Source organism: Talaromyces marneffei, chromosome 1, assembly GCF_009556855.1.
Source record: "Talaromyces marneffei chromosome 1, complete sequence".
Lineage (NCBI taxonomy): Eukaryota > Fungi > Ascomycota > Eurotiomycetes > Eurotiales > Trichocomaceae > Talaromyces > Talaromyces marneffei.
Window position 1 is genome coordinate 5,032,023 of NC_072348.1, and position 14,276 is coordinate 5,046,298.

The 14,276-nt window shown below is 48.0% G+C and overlaps 6 protein-coding genes across 6 annotated transcripts; 1 reads left to right on the forward strand and 5 right to left on the reverse strand.

Annotated features, from left to right (window-relative positions):
- Positions 1–1,096: 1,096 nt before the first annotated feature.
- EYB26_001849 (uncharacterized protein) lies at positions 1,097–3,509 on the reverse strand (the record flags this gene model as incomplete). The annotated part of the gene is made up of 6 exons (XM_054261157.1): positions 1,097–1,803; positions 1,856–2,161; positions 2,219–2,697; positions 2,755–2,935; positions 2,994–3,143; positions 3,248–3,509. The coding sequence occupies 6 exons, from the start codon at positions 3,507–3,509 to the stop codon at positions 1,097–1,099; spliced, it is 2,085 nt and encodes a 694-aa protein (XP_054117132.1).
- Positions 3,510–4,320: 811 nt separating this feature from the next.
- On the reverse strand, positions 4,321–6,000 carry EYB26_001850 (uncharacterized protein; the record flags this gene model as incomplete). Its single annotated transcript, XM_054261158.1, has 6 exons — positions 4,321–4,503; positions 4,570–4,679; positions 4,739–5,095; positions 5,168–5,317; positions 5,370–5,493; positions 5,701–6,000. 6 exons carry the CDS (start codon positions 5,998–6,000, stop codon positions 4,321–4,323), a joined length of 1,224 nt encoding a protein of 407 aa, XP_054117133.1.
- Positions 6,001–7,039: 1,039 nt separating this feature from the next.
- EYB26_001851 (uncharacterized protein) lies at positions 7,040–8,211 on the reverse strand (the record flags this gene model as incomplete). The annotated part of the gene is made up of 3 exons (XM_054261159.1): positions 7,040–7,049; positions 7,105–7,402; positions 7,467–8,211. The coding sequence occupies 3 exons, from the start codon at positions 8,209–8,211 to the stop codon at positions 7,040–7,042; spliced, it is 1,053 nt and encodes a 350-aa protein (XP_054117134.1).
- A 331-nt stretch (positions 8,212–8,542) lies between these two features.
- On the forward strand, positions 8,543–10,678 carry EYB26_001852 (uncharacterized protein; the record flags this gene model as incomplete). The annotated part of the gene is made up of 4 exons (XM_054261160.1): positions 8,543–8,871; positions 8,934–9,095; positions 9,149–10,448; positions 10,505–10,678. 4 exons carry the CDS (start codon positions 8,543–8,545, stop codon positions 10,676–10,678), a joined length of 1,965 nt encoding a protein of 654 aa, XP_054117135.1.
- Positions 10,679–10,917: 239 nt separating this feature from the next.
- Positions 10,918–11,555, reverse strand: EYB26_001853 (uncharacterized protein; the record flags this gene model as incomplete). Its single annotated transcript, XM_054261161.1, has 2 exons — positions 10,918–11,502; positions 11,553–11,555. 2 exons carry the CDS (start codon positions 11,553–11,555, stop codon positions 10,918–10,920), a joined length of 588 nt encoding a protein of 195 aa, XP_054117136.1.
- Positions 11,556–12,142: 587 nt separating this feature from the next.
- Positions 12,143–13,841, reverse strand: EYB26_001854 (uncharacterized protein; the record flags this gene model as incomplete). Its single annotated transcript, XM_054261162.1, has 2 exons — positions 12,143–13,138; positions 13,188–13,841. 2 exons carry the CDS (start codon positions 13,839–13,841, stop codon positions 12,143–12,145), a joined length of 1,650 nt encoding a protein of 549 aa, XP_054117137.1.
- Between the last annotated feature and the right edge of the window lie 435 nt (positions 13,842–14,276).

The window sequence follows — 14,276 nt, forward strand, 5'->3', positions numbered from 1 at the left end:
AAATTGTAAAATAAATTACACATACTACAGTAAAATCAAGAGAAATTCCTAGCGCCAACGCGCCATGCTTCCCTATATCCTTATCCAACGGTTTTGTTGCGGTGCCCATTAAGCGGGTTGGCTCGTGTTGGATTGGATGATAATTTGACCCGGGGTCAACTAAAAGACTTAAGAGTAAGAACTAAGCATGGTCTGCTACACTCAGCCAGCCACCTAAAGTATATAGTAGTGGTCATTGAGTTTGTGGTGGAAAAAAGTCTTTCTCGGTATGCAATTATGCATGTTGGTTACGAGCAGAATAGATTAGAGTCTGCAGCATTTTTGATCTAAGCCCTACTACCGGTACCTATTTAGACAATACTGTATACACTACACGTATCCGGTACGTAGTATGAACTTAATTTGGTGGGCACCGAGATACACGCACCTCATCAATATATCTACAGAGTACATATTACAGTACTACGTGGTCTCAATTAGCACCTTTCCCTTGCGGTCTTAAAAGGTGATATATACCTATATCTAATGGAGAAGACGTGCCCCTTTGGGTGTTGTGAGACGAAGATGTCCTCTGGATTTGCGTATCCGCAGGACAATGTAGCAATATTTACCCTAGAAAGCGTCACAAAAGAACAGGATTTGTGGCATGTCGAATCATAGCCACCATACCTAGGTAGGCAGGGTCGAATGACTGTTTTTACCACTCTGAATACTTCAATGATTCTGGGGGACCTGGGAGATACATAATTCTGAAATGATATGTAGGATATGGTTAGTCCATTGACTACCTCTGAAGCTATCTATAAATAATGCTAATAATACATCACGTTGGTAAAGTAACAATAGTGACTGTCCATCCCAAAAAAACCAACAGACAGACCAACCACCCAGAAGACCAACAGACGGAAAGAATCCCAGAAAACCAACATTCAGAGAGACAACCGAGAACCAAACAGACGAAAGACATACAGACAGAAACATGAAGAGCCAACAGACATATCCACAAACAGACGACAAACATAACTCCTAAGTATGCTTCCGGGTATCCATATATCATAAATCATAGTGTCAAGACAATCGTTTATTATTCAACGCATCACACATCGGCATCACGCAACTGGTGGCTCACCACACGCCAATAATCCAGCATCATCGACATGACCCAAAAAGCTTCACAGCCATAGTCATCATCGGTAATGTCCTTGGTCTCTTCACAAAGTAGAGGAGTGAAGGTCAGAAGGATTCGTTTGCGATTCAATAAACAAGCCCGATTGACGGGCGGTAAATTTTTTAATCGATAAAAGTCGAGCATTGTTCTAGTTTCGTGATCGAGAAAAGAACAAAGACCGAATATAGCACAGATAAAATCGAGCTGTATGTCGTTCGTAAGAGCGAGGATTGCTAAAGAAATAGCACGAGCTTTGGTCGGAGAGACTTCCGGCAAAGCTCCATTCAAGCCACGTTCTAGGACATTGGCCTCGTCGGGGAATGTTTGGTGTGAGATATCAATAAGTGTGCTATACAGACGGGGCGCACCCAGTATACCACCGGGGATACCCATTAGGAGATATTTGAAGGCCCATGCAACAGCTAGGACGTGGAAGCGTCCACGCAAGAAGTCTTCATCGTCAGAATGGACTCCAAAAACTTCAGATGAGAAGTTGAGACTCCTTCTAACAGTAATGTTATCAGTAGCAGTAGTCTCATCCTCATGGACAAGAATCCGGTTTGCAAGGTGGTCATATATACGAGCTGCGACAACAATGTCGCCGGGTTCCTCGAAGATGTTTCGTGCTTTTGGGCCTATTCGATACCGTTAGATCCTGTATCTTTTAAGATAAGGCAGGTGTCATACCATGGGTCACCAAATAAGAAACAAGTGAGACAATCGGAGCAGGAAGTCGCATTACAGCAGGGGCAAAGTCACCGGGTAACTTAAGAGAGCCATAACCGCACAAGCGGCCCATGGTTACAAGATCCTTGCCTTTGAGAGAGTCCATTTTGTAGTATTTCAAGGATAAATTGGCGAATGTTCTCATGTGCCGTAGATTCTGCACACGACGGTTGGGGGAACAGGGACGAAGATGTGTACCGAGACTCCGCACCTTGCGAAGAACTAATTCTCTCCTTGAGGGCCGAAGGCGAATAAACATTTGGAAGTCTTCAACAAATTAGATGGTTGGTGCATGAAGCGAGATTAGGAGTCATGAAAACGTACTGATTGGATCATACTCAGGTGGACACAAGATATAGAAGCCATATTCGCGAGCTAGATCATTGTAAGCGATGAAGGCAGTCTTTTGACGGCCTTGTAAACCAAGATCAGAAAAGAGGCGATGAGGTAGACCGTATTCAGGCAGACAAGATATGACAGGAGGCGCATAATTAGTGGGTACAAAGATGAAAGAGGGTTGAGGGTGGCTGAGGCTTTCACTCGAAGAAGTTGTTTGGATAGGGTGTTTGACATGCTTAGAAGACCAATGATGAACGGTAGCAGCGCTACCCTTGGTTTCTTCAGACGAGGCTGTTGCGTCGCTTGCCTTTCTTGGCTGAATAGTTGACTTGGTCGCGTCGCTGATCGGCCAGTCATCGTACGGTTTGTCACGGCGTGGACAGATTGCAGTCTTGACTGCATTGATAGCACGGGCGCTCTTCTCGCGAATGAAACGGAAGAGACCACGACGAGGGGCAGCGGTGCTGGAGAAGTTAGATGTCTCTTCTGATATCAAGTTGAGCAATGACCGTGGGGTATACCTTGACTGGACAGCAGAAGCACCGTCCTTGATAGAAATACTATCTTTGACAGAAGTAGTTTCCTTGATAGAAACCGTCTCGTGGATAGAGATATCCTGGATGGAAGAGTCCTTGATGGATATAGAGCTCGATGCCTGATCCATTGGGAGGCCACAGAGATTCTCAACGAGATGAGCGTAGTCTTTGGCAATGCCAACATTAGTACCGTTTTCTCAGTAGAATATAAACCAGGGACTCACCCTTGAAAGTCACATTTTTAGCGTAACGCGGTTCTTCAGCAATGGGCTTTTCGATAATGTGTTCTTCGATGGTGTGTTCTTCGACAATGTCGTCATGGTCACTATAGATCGAAGGACTGTAGATGGAGCCGTTACTGTAGAAGTAGCCGCCTAAGTAGACTGTCAGTAAGATGAAGATGTAGAAAATGCACTAAACTGTGACGAAGCAAAGCAAATGAACAAAATAAGAACCAGAAGGTATGATGTTGTATTACTTGGAAGCGCGGCTGGTTCAATGGGGTCAGTGGAAAGAGGAGGTTCGCCGGGCGGGAGGTCGCCATGCTCCGCCAACGCAGCGAACAGGCTCTGGTAGAGCTCGGCCTTGAGCTCTTGCTGTTCCCACTTTACAGCCTCGATAGGAAGGGAGCCATTCAGTTCGTCAACAGTAGTTGAACTGAATGAAAAGGAAACGGAAGCCCCGTCCCAAGGACCGGGGGTGCGAGCGATGTCCTTGAGGACACGGAGGAGCCCGACCATCTTGAGGAAGGTGCGGACGCAACAGATGGAGAAAAGGAGGTCAATTGAGTGGAAAGTGAGTGAAATATGAGTGGATTGATTTGATTGGTGTGGTTGATGGATGAAGCAGTGGTTTTTGCAGCAGAATTGATGATTGTTTGATGGAAAGCGTCACGGAGCAAGATGAGGTGAAGAGGGAAGGAGGGAGAGAGGAGGAAGGAGCGAGAGAAAAGCAGGGAAGGCGAGGGAAGCGGCCACCAGAGGCAGTTGCCCAAATGAAAGAAATGGAGGGTGACGTAAAAGATCAGTATGTCTCTCTCTCACCCAGCAGGAACACCAGACACCATAAAGTAACGAATTGATTGCATTGTTCTCTCTATCCATCCCTATGCTAACATCATCAATAGACACAAGTCATCAAAGTCATCATCATCAGATATCTCCTTCCTTCCTTCTGTCCTCGGGGACGCCATAGTCTCACGGAGGCTCGCAATAATGTCAGCCTCAGGCTTCTCTCCGGTCTATCATGTCGGGTAGGAGCCAGTGGGTCTCTTGTCATATTGAACAGACTCAGCCACCAGCATTTCACCCTGCTGCCTAGACGTTTGAACTCTGTCCGTTCCACCGGAAAGGGCAATGAGCGTCGTCGCTCGTGCGAAAGAAAGTAATATGCCCGAACAATGTGCAGACTGAAGAAAGGACGCCGGTGTATCGTAATAGTAAATGGGAAGCCTCCCCCAAACCCAACTCCTGCCTGAACGCCGGTGCCATGCAGAGTGTAGATAGACAGACCAAGGAAGGAACGAGCGGCTATGTAGTCAGTATGTACAGATCAACATTCCTCGGGCTCGCCTTCAAGTAGGATGTATTGTAGGATATCACTCAGTGTTAGCACTCCCAGTAGCCGGAAGTGGTCATCCACCACGATCAGTCGGTGTACCCGTGACTTGCGGATTGTGTCAAAGATAGTGTCCAGACCGTCGTTGATGGAGCAGGTGTAGATGCCCGGAAAGTCCTATGGTTCCGTTAGTATGGCTCCTTCCCTAGATGTAAATGTAATATCAAGACAGGAAGGAAGTACCGGCGACCGCTTCTTCAAAGCTTCCCCAACGCTGAGACTTAGGTCATCGTACAGCCCTCCTTTGATTAAGGTAATTACATCAACCGCCTCAAAGACGTTGTATACGATGCCTGCAATCACCGGTTAGCTCGAGTTCAAATTGTCCTAGAAGGGCTTTGGTTTGCCCTACCTTCTGAATTGATAATTGGCACGCTCGATATGCTGCGTTCGACTAACTTGTGAATCACTTCCATGACAGGTGTGTCCATTGACGCAGTGACGATGTCGTCATACGTCCCAAGTCGAATCTCCTTGAGGGGCTTGCGCAGATTCTGTGTCTCTGCGACATTGACTGCAACGAATTTGAGAATGCGATATTGTGTGACAACGCTGACGACAAGAGACCGGTCAGTCTGACTGTCGTTTGAGACCAGTGGTATACGGCGAGCGCGAGAAGACAACATTTTGCGACAGGCCTCATAGAGCGGTCTCTCTGGATCAATTGCTATCGTCTCTGGAGGCGCTACGCCCAAAGCCTTTTCTACTTCTAAAGCAGGAGACAGGTAGGTCAGTACCAGATTTAAGGCCACCAAGCAGCGCGCAGGTTATCACTCCATACCTCTGAGACTATTGAGACGGAATTGATCGATCTTGTCCAGTGTGGCAGGATTCTGGAAATAATATTGGATGACGTTGATATAGTCGGACGTTGTGAGCAACCCAGCGAAAGTGGACGTGGACGAATCCCATAAAGGGGCAGACACAATGCCTACAGGAGTCAGTCAGACTCGCGTTATCTCAACATGGACCGCAATGCCTACCATTTTGTATCAAAATATTCAGACTCTCCTTGACCAGCAGGGATGTGTCGAAGACGATCAAGCGGAAGCTGAGCGGAAGAATGTCATAACTCGTGCGGACTTTGAGGAAATTTCGAATGGCGCGCTACAGGTTTTTTCAGTCAGTATGAATCAATTGACTATTGCCTTGAACTCGAATAGACGCTGACGGTTACGAGGACGGAAGCTGAAGTAGCATAATTGAAGGCGATACCTTGCCCCCACGACCCCGCGAAATAATCTCACACAGCATGAAAAAAGAAAAGCACAAAGATCAAAGCTATCACATCACATCTGAGCAACTACTACTTACCAATCCCATCTGCTCCTCCGCATCAACCGCCCGTTCGGGCTGTGCCGATGTCATTGGGTGTGAGAGACCGCGTCGTCGCAGGTACGAAGCCGGCTGCACAAAACCCCTCTCGTGACCAGTGCCGACACGGCCACTGCTGTTATTGCTGCTGAGGGACTCTCCGAGATTGGCGTTATTAAAAAACGATTCGCGGCTAGTGTTGACGTTGTCCAACCCGGCGGCAGCGCTGATCTCGTGCTCGTGATGCTGCTGCTCGTGATGATGCGTGGGGGAACGAGGGATGTCGTTGTTGTCGGCCATGGTCCGTAACTTACCGTGCCTAAATTGCTGGAGAAATGGAGCGCCGCTTTAGGAACAGTGCCACATATGAGGGCGGGGCCCCTCCAAAGCCAAAGAGATCCAAACCTCGACTCTAGTTTAAAATCACAGTTATGACCTTATGACCGAGAATGCGGCTGTCGACGGTTTTGCTGACGGGTGAATTGCTGTTTGCTAGTGGCCACACGATCTGGAAAATACTAGCGGATGCTGCAGTTGGCCAAGGCTTACAGAGATCTTGGTGGTAATTCCAAGAACCTGGAAGGAGCTCAGCTTTGGGCAATGGATCCCAGCCTTGTGTTGACAACTCTCTTTTCTTGTTTCTTCTTCGATTGTTGTAACTTAATAGCTCGATTATCGCTGGGAAGCCGACTTGTTGATACGGTATTTCTTCCTGGGGCTCTGGGTTTAAAACAACTTCAATGTAGCCCGAATTACTCTTCGGCAATCAGCATGCCGATTGCAAATTCAAAGCCAGATTCGTCTGCAGATTTATCGATTGTTTTATCAATTGCTGTGGTGAGTCGAGAAATTTGAGGTGGGACTACTAACCAAGCAGCACCAGTGTCACGACGCACCACTTCGTAAAGACCAACCTGGCATGTTAGTAGATCTCAAGGAACTGAGTACATCCTTCAATATCTTCTAATTGGAATTGTCGAGGAAGGCTAAATCGTGTAAGATTTGCAATTTGGGCTTGAGTGTGGTGTGTTTGCTCTGTCTGGGCTACCAGGAGAGTGCCAGTCTCTTATATGCGGATTCTGAACGGGTCTAAGTAATCCCTCGTTAACGCTACGTACTTCATTAATATTTTGTTTATCTATTGCGTCGCGGTGTGATTAGTTACAATATTCTACCCCGCCATGCCATCCACGCCCCACAGCCGATCAAACGATGTTGTTCTATCAACGAACAGTCCGTGTCATAAACAGTGGCTAGTATATTCATGAAGTGTAGATCAGAGGAAGATCAAAGGTATCTGTACAGGAATGGCTAAATATAAACCCGAAAGAAGACGACATCAGTAAGCTCTATGGTTATATAGTCTATCAGTGGTCGTATTGACTGTCGCTGATATCAACTCACGGCGCAAAATGACTCTGCTCCGTGCCACCACGAAGATAAAACTCCGACTCCCCAATGTGTTGACCGGCCCGAACCCAGCGCTCACAGATCTTCTCCCGACGCTGATCCGCAAGTTTGTTCAGCGTAGGCCAGTAGATGGAATGCTCATATTCGAACTCGACATCTCCGCCGCAGGACTTGAGTAACTGCGCAGGAGGGACGTGTTGGCGTAGATCTTCGTTAAATTTGAGTTTTTGCACGGTGACCGGGTCAATGAAGGGGGTGATTATTTTGAAGAAGCCCCAGATTAACCAGGGTACTATCAACTGGCATCAGCACTCTCAAGAACAGAAAAGTAGGCAATAAGAGGGAGGGGGGAATACCATTAATGACAAGAGCGCGACCCAGCCTCTCGGGATAATGATTCTGCAAAATATCCAATGTCTGCTTCGCCTGCCCTATCGTCGCATTCTGTCCAGACTTTGTCTCATTGAAATTCACCACGAGGGCTAAATTCTCTTGTCCCGCAGGCATTAAATCAATAACCCGCTCCAACATGAAGACTAAGTGCTCAACCTGTCTCGGGCTTTTGTCTGTATTTTGTCGTGACGGTAGGAGATATAGACACGGTCGACCGTCTACATCAAACCCTACGAGTATTTGCTTTCCCGTCTCGTTCTCAATGGAAATGTAATCCGCCGTAAGCTTATCGCCGATATAATCCCTCCGCCACGCCAATGTTGCGCGAATACGTTTGATAGCTTCAGGGACATTCCATTTCGTAGCTCGTAGGAATCGAAGTAGACACTCGCGCGTAAGCCACATGCGCTCATTATCGGTTAGGGGCGATTCGCTTGCGTTTTTGGCGAGGCTTGTAGGCACTGAGGTGAATCCGGTCACGGTCTGGAGTACTTCGTCGTATTTTTTTGTCTGGTCGGCTGTTAGGCTGGCGGCAGGGGGGATTTTGACGCCATCTGCTGGGTGGCCGAAGGGCTTTTTAATTAGTCCTTCAGCTGCAGATGATGGGAGACCTAGGTCCTTTTCTATTGAGTTTGTGTTTGTGGTCGTTTCTGCGATGGGTTGTGCTTGCGCAACGGCATCTGTTGCGGTCTCGTTTGTTGTAGCCATTCCGTAGGTGCTGTATGTAATATAGTGTATGCGATTGAGTCAATATCAATAGCTCAATCTGTACAGTAGGTTTGACTTGAGAGATTCGCCGAGATTTTTCTAGATTTGGTGATGTCTCAGGAACACCCGAGCTGACGTTGCTAGTGGACTGGGCACACACTGCTTATCAGATCAATCAATCGTTATCAATCAATCGACCCAGAAAACGCGTCCACCAACGCGCCTGCCGCGACTCCGTCCCAAAATCAATTTAACCTCTCCCCGCATCATTTTCCACCTACTCATTCTGCGCCATTACAGAATTAGGTACTTTTCGATAATTGGGTTCAGCATGGACGACATTACACAAGAGCTTGGTGAGCTATTTGCAGGCTCGGCGCCTGATGGCCTCGCACAAGATATCCTTACTGAACTACAATCAATGCTCCGGCTCCATGGCATCACGCCGCAGGAGCTTTTCTACAAATGGGAGTCGTACAGCATGAAGATGGGCGCAGATGACACCAAATTGGATCTGAATACAGTACGCGCATTCAAAAGAGATGTCCAGGATTCATTGGAACGTGAAACGCGAGGAAAGAACCATCAAGTTCGAGGCAACGAGAAAAAACCTGGTGTTACGGCGACTCCTCGCGCTGGGAAGGCTGATGTTTTTGGAATGTATGATTTATTGATCTCTGTCCGAGATACATATTTTCACTAATACTTTTTGGATATTCTAGGTTCGATGATTTGACCCCCGGAACCCCTCAATCCCGTATGAATGGGTCGGCCAAACGCAAATCAAACTTCGAGACACCATCAGGACCCAAGATAGGACGAACGGAAGGCAATGGGACGCCTACAGGAATAAAGACACCTTCTGCCAATACCAATGGCGTACAGTATGTGACCATCCTGATTAAATTGATGTTGAATGCTAAGAACCTCTGCTTAGAAGCGTTGCTTTCGCAGAACGACAGAATCCCGGTCAAGTTATAGAAACTCTCAACGCCTACTTGGACCTTCCCAAAACACCTATGGCACCATTTCCTGAACCTCGAATTCGACCAACAGCAAACACCGATTTAAAAAAATTCGGGTATAAGCCGATGTCAATGCGGTTGAACGAGGCCTCAGAAATTTTAGATGATCGACTGGACGAATTCACGGATTTGTTCGAGAAGCACTATCCAGATATCACGTTTGGAAGTGCAGCAACGCAAAGTACAAGTGAGATAGTGGCAGTTGGACGAATCGCATCAGACAGTCTCGAAGGCAAGCTAAACGTGGCATCCCTCGTGTTGGAGACATCAAGACGGACTGGAGCTGGTCTTCGAGTACCATTGAAGGTTGATGCGCTACCGTCAGTACAGTTCTTCCCTGGACAAGTTGTTGCACTCCGCGGAATCAACGCCTCCGGAGAGTACTTTTCCGTCAAAGAGGTGCTGTCACTACCACTACTTCCCACGGCAGCTTCATCGCCCTCGACACTAGACACCATCAACGAAAGACTCGGGGGCGTCGATGTTGATCAACCACTGAACATCTTCTATGCCGCTGGTCCATATACCGCTGATGACAACTTAGACTTTGAGCCTCTGCAAGAACTCTGCAAAAAAGCCGCTGAAGAATATGCAGATGCGTTGTTGCTGTTAGGTCCGTTTATAGACCTGGAACATCCGCTTATCGCAACGGGCGATTTTGATCTCCCAGATATTCCAGGACTGGACCCGGAAACTGCTACATTGACGACGTTATTCCGATACTGCATTTCAAAGCCACTTCATCAGCTATGTGCGGCTGTGCCTAGTATTACAATCATGCTTATGCCGTCCGTACGTGATGCTGTCAGCAAGCATGTGTCATGGCCACAGGAACAATTACCCAAAAAGGAGCTCGGTTTACCCAAACAGGCTCGCGTTGTCTCAAATCCAGTGACACTATCTCTTAACGAGACCGTAATTGGAATGTGCTCGCACGACGTGCTGTACGATTTGCGAAAGGAAGAAGTCCTCGGCGGACGGCCAGCGGAAGCGAATTTACTCACACGACTACCCAAGTATATCATCGAACAACGACACTTTGCGCCCATGTTCCCGCCTAGTTCTCGAGATACATTACCTAAATCCGGTGGTCCGGATAGTATGTTACCCATAGGCGGGATGATGGATGTCAGTTATTTGAAACTGGGAGATTGGTGGAATGTTCGGCCTGATATCCTGATCACGCCTAGTATGCTACCACCTTTTGTCAAGGTTAGTACAGCTCCTGAGAACCCCATTCTGCACTTCTAACAATTTCGCTCTGTCAGGTCGTCGAAAGTGTCCTCGTTATCAACCCAGGAACCCTATCCAAGCGCCGAGCAGCTGGAACTTATGCCAACATGGCTCTGTACCCTCGAACCATATCCGATGAAGAGCGACAGGAGAAACAGCTCAGTCATAAGGTATTTGAGCGGGCTCGAGTTGATATCGCGCGCGTATAAAATTTTGTTATGTCTTTCTGTCTTGTTTTTGCTCTTGTGCACTGGGCGTGGCGTTAGAGGGCTTGTGATGACGTATGGATTGGGTTTGGAAACCTGCATGGATTAGATCTGAATATCAAAACTGAAATTTAGTGATATAACAATATAACAATATGTAATGAGCCATCTCTATGGAATAACACCAAACGCCGCGCTCAAACGTGCAATCATAAAACATCAGGATATCAAATGACCAGCCATCAACGCAAACATGTCACCCTCCTCCCACCCATCAAACTCCCTGACTGCCTCACCAACCCCGCTGCAGCACCCGAACCCAAAGACACACCAGTAGAACTTCCACCACCAGCACCACCAGCAACAGTCCCCCCTCTGCCCACCGTCCTAATCGCCATCCGCTGCGCCCCTCCCCCGGCAAGCGTCTCCCCCCTCACCAACTCCCTCATCCCCAAATCCCTCCAAACCGGCTCCGCCCTCCTCCTCCCCGCCGCATCCATCGCCCTCGCAATCCCAAACGCCGCATGCTGATCGGGGACAACATCATCCTCATCTTCAGGGTTGATGGGCTGATAATGAGGCGGGAGGTAGACTTCTTCGATGGGCAAATACGATGGGATTGTGGCACTAGGAGTAGTTGTGGCCCCGTAGGTTACTGTTACTGTTGTTCCGTTGGGACCGGTTGTGGTAGCTGTTGTTGTTGGTCCGCTGTTGAGGGATGCATTGGCGGCGGTGGTGAGAGAGGTGTGTGGGCGGGTGAAGTCTTCGAAGTGGTCTGCTAGTCGCGGGTGGTGCATGTGTAGGTATGTTGAGGAGGAATCTTTGGACTGTGGACTGAATTAGCAGAGAAATGGATGATTGAGTAGAACGTTCATACCATTTTGGTTGAGGAAAACAACAATGCTGGGCTAATTGAATGATCATTCGATGGTCTATGTTCGTTGAATTCTCGATGTTTCGTCTGAAATCGTTCGTAGTCGTAGTTCCGTTGTATTGTGAATTGAGCATATATTCTCGTCTATCTGATTCCAGAATAATATTATTGAATAGAAAGATTTCTCCAGAGCTCTAGAGTTCTTTTAACATAGATATCGAGCGAGCTGTCAGTCAACGATGTTCGCAAGAGTTGATTATCAAAACATTCATTCTGCCGTGTCGTGCCGCCTGTCTATCAACATCAAATGCGGGGTGAGATCGCGGTGATCTATTGGACAGATGTTCCATTAGAGTATCAATATCGTATCTCTAGTATGTACGGAGTATACAGTTTGTGATGCCAGAAGAGCTTTGGTAAGTTCTAGTCTAATTCGAGAATACCGTCTCAAACACATCAAGCCGAAAGAAGTTGCCAGGAATAAGCTGTCTATCAAAACCATAAACCCCGATCCCAACGCCCCAGACTCATAGCAAGTGCATGTTTGCAAGATAGTACATCTACTACACAATTTTGCCCCCAACATGATTCGACTAAGCATTGGTACTCATACGATGGACAATCGGGACAGCGCTAGGCGGCAAGCTACCCATTTCAGTTACCACCATATCCACATACTCTGCCGGCGTAACATCATGCATGATATTGAGAAGTTGCAAGTTCGGCGTATCCTTCCACGCATTCAGTGGGGAAGGCGCGTTCTGGTCTAGAGTCAGACTTGCGAGTCCATCAGTGACATTTTGGTTGTTTCCTCCTTTCTTGCCCGGTTTCTCGTCGACGGTTTTGTGTGGGTCGGGACGACCTGTGACTTGTTGCAAGGGTTGCGTCGTGACGAGTTCGTCAGCGTCGGCGATTTCGTTGACGACGATGCTGTCGAGGGTCACACGGTCGGTGAATTTGACTGTTTCGCAGCAGACAATAACTGGAATCTCGGCGCCGCCGGATCGTTCTTTGGCGGACATGGCTACCAACGCAGTGCCAACGCGGGAGTATAGTCGTCCATTACCAGTCATGGCATGGGCGCCGAGAAAAACTTTGGTAGCGTCTTTCATAGCATGACTTATGCCGTGTATAAGCGAATATTGAACATCGAGACCCGCACTAGACAATGCGCGAGCAAGGTTCTTGCCTTCAAACAGAGGCCGTGAGTCGATGATCGACACCCTAAACTTCTTCCCTTGCTTGTGTGCCGTGATCAAAGTCTGTTTCACAATCGAGCTTCCAGCAAAAGTAACAATAACATCGCCATCTTGAATCTTTTGCGTTGCACTGGTGGCAATGACTTGATCCGCGACGGTGATTTTCTCGCGAATAAAGTTGTTGATGAATTCGCACAGCTCTGCTTTGGCAGTCGCTTCGGGGACGGATGGGTCAATGGAAGAAATGGACAGTTTGAGGGCGCGAATGGCATTTCCTTGACTGATAGATAGAGGACGGCAGGTGGAAAGATAGGTGATTTGATGAGAAAGGTGGGTTGTCAAATGGCGAGCGAGAGAGGTGCCAATCGGCGTAGTATACGATTCAATGACCTAAAGCAATTAGTACTATTGCCAAACTAAGGGGGAGGGACTGTCATACCCGTTTGAATGCAATCAAAGTCGCAACACATCGTGCGCTGCTACCGCAAATAACATAGTCTCGAATCTGCAACCCCAATGCCAAAACAGCTGGGTGAACCTCCTTCGCCGCTCCAGCAATAGTCGAGCGTCTGGGAATGCCGTACAAGTGTCCAAAAACCGCAACGTTTTTGTCCTCTTTCTTCTTCGGTTCTGCTGGCGCTGGCGCCGCCGCACGAGGACCCCCGGGATACTTCGGCCCTCTAGGCGTTGACACCGGACCATCTCTGCCACCCTGTTGAGGCCTTCGAGGTGTCTGTACCGGACCTCCCTGTGCAGCAGCCTGCTGAGCACCACCAGCACCACTTGGACCAGCAGCAGCAGCACCTCCTTCTCTCTCCAACTTTTCGCGCGCCCGACGGGCAGCCTTTTCAGCCTTTTGTTTCTTCTTCATCTCGGCAGGTGTAAGTTTTTCCGTTCCATCGCCGGCAGCAGGTGCGTCCGTCGCTTTCGGCTTCTGTGGTTGTTTCTGTTTTTGGTTTTGCGTCTTTGACTTGGCGTTTGCGCCATTCTGGGCAGCTTCTGTGGGAGGTTGTGATGCGCCGTTCGCTGCCGTCGTAGGAGGGTTTTGTGTTGCAGTGGCAGGCGGAGCCTGCGACTGGCCGGGGGTGCTCATGCCTGGTAATAATTCGATCAACTGACGCCGTTCAATTCGTAATGTGCACTATTAGTATTCGACTTATTGTAAAGAGTTGGCTTGTGTGTTGGCGTGAAGATAGACCGACTGATGTTGCAATGAGGGATGAAAGTGACTCAAGGATTTAATAATTATTTTCAAAGGAGTGTCCCGCCATGGCGGCACCCACCAAGATTATTAGTGCGCGGAGAGCGGCAACTCTTACATATAAAAAGATGCAGCTAAATCAACTCTGGCATGGAATAAATCGTCATTGCATTAACTAAACGCTCAATCTTTGTACACTATACAAACAAATTGAGAACAGGAAGGAAAAATAAGAAGAAACGCGAGAAGAAAAGAGGAGATCAGCAATCATGCTATCTTGGGAAGATAGATGATCACTGTCTTGAAGGGTATTTACTTTCAGAATGC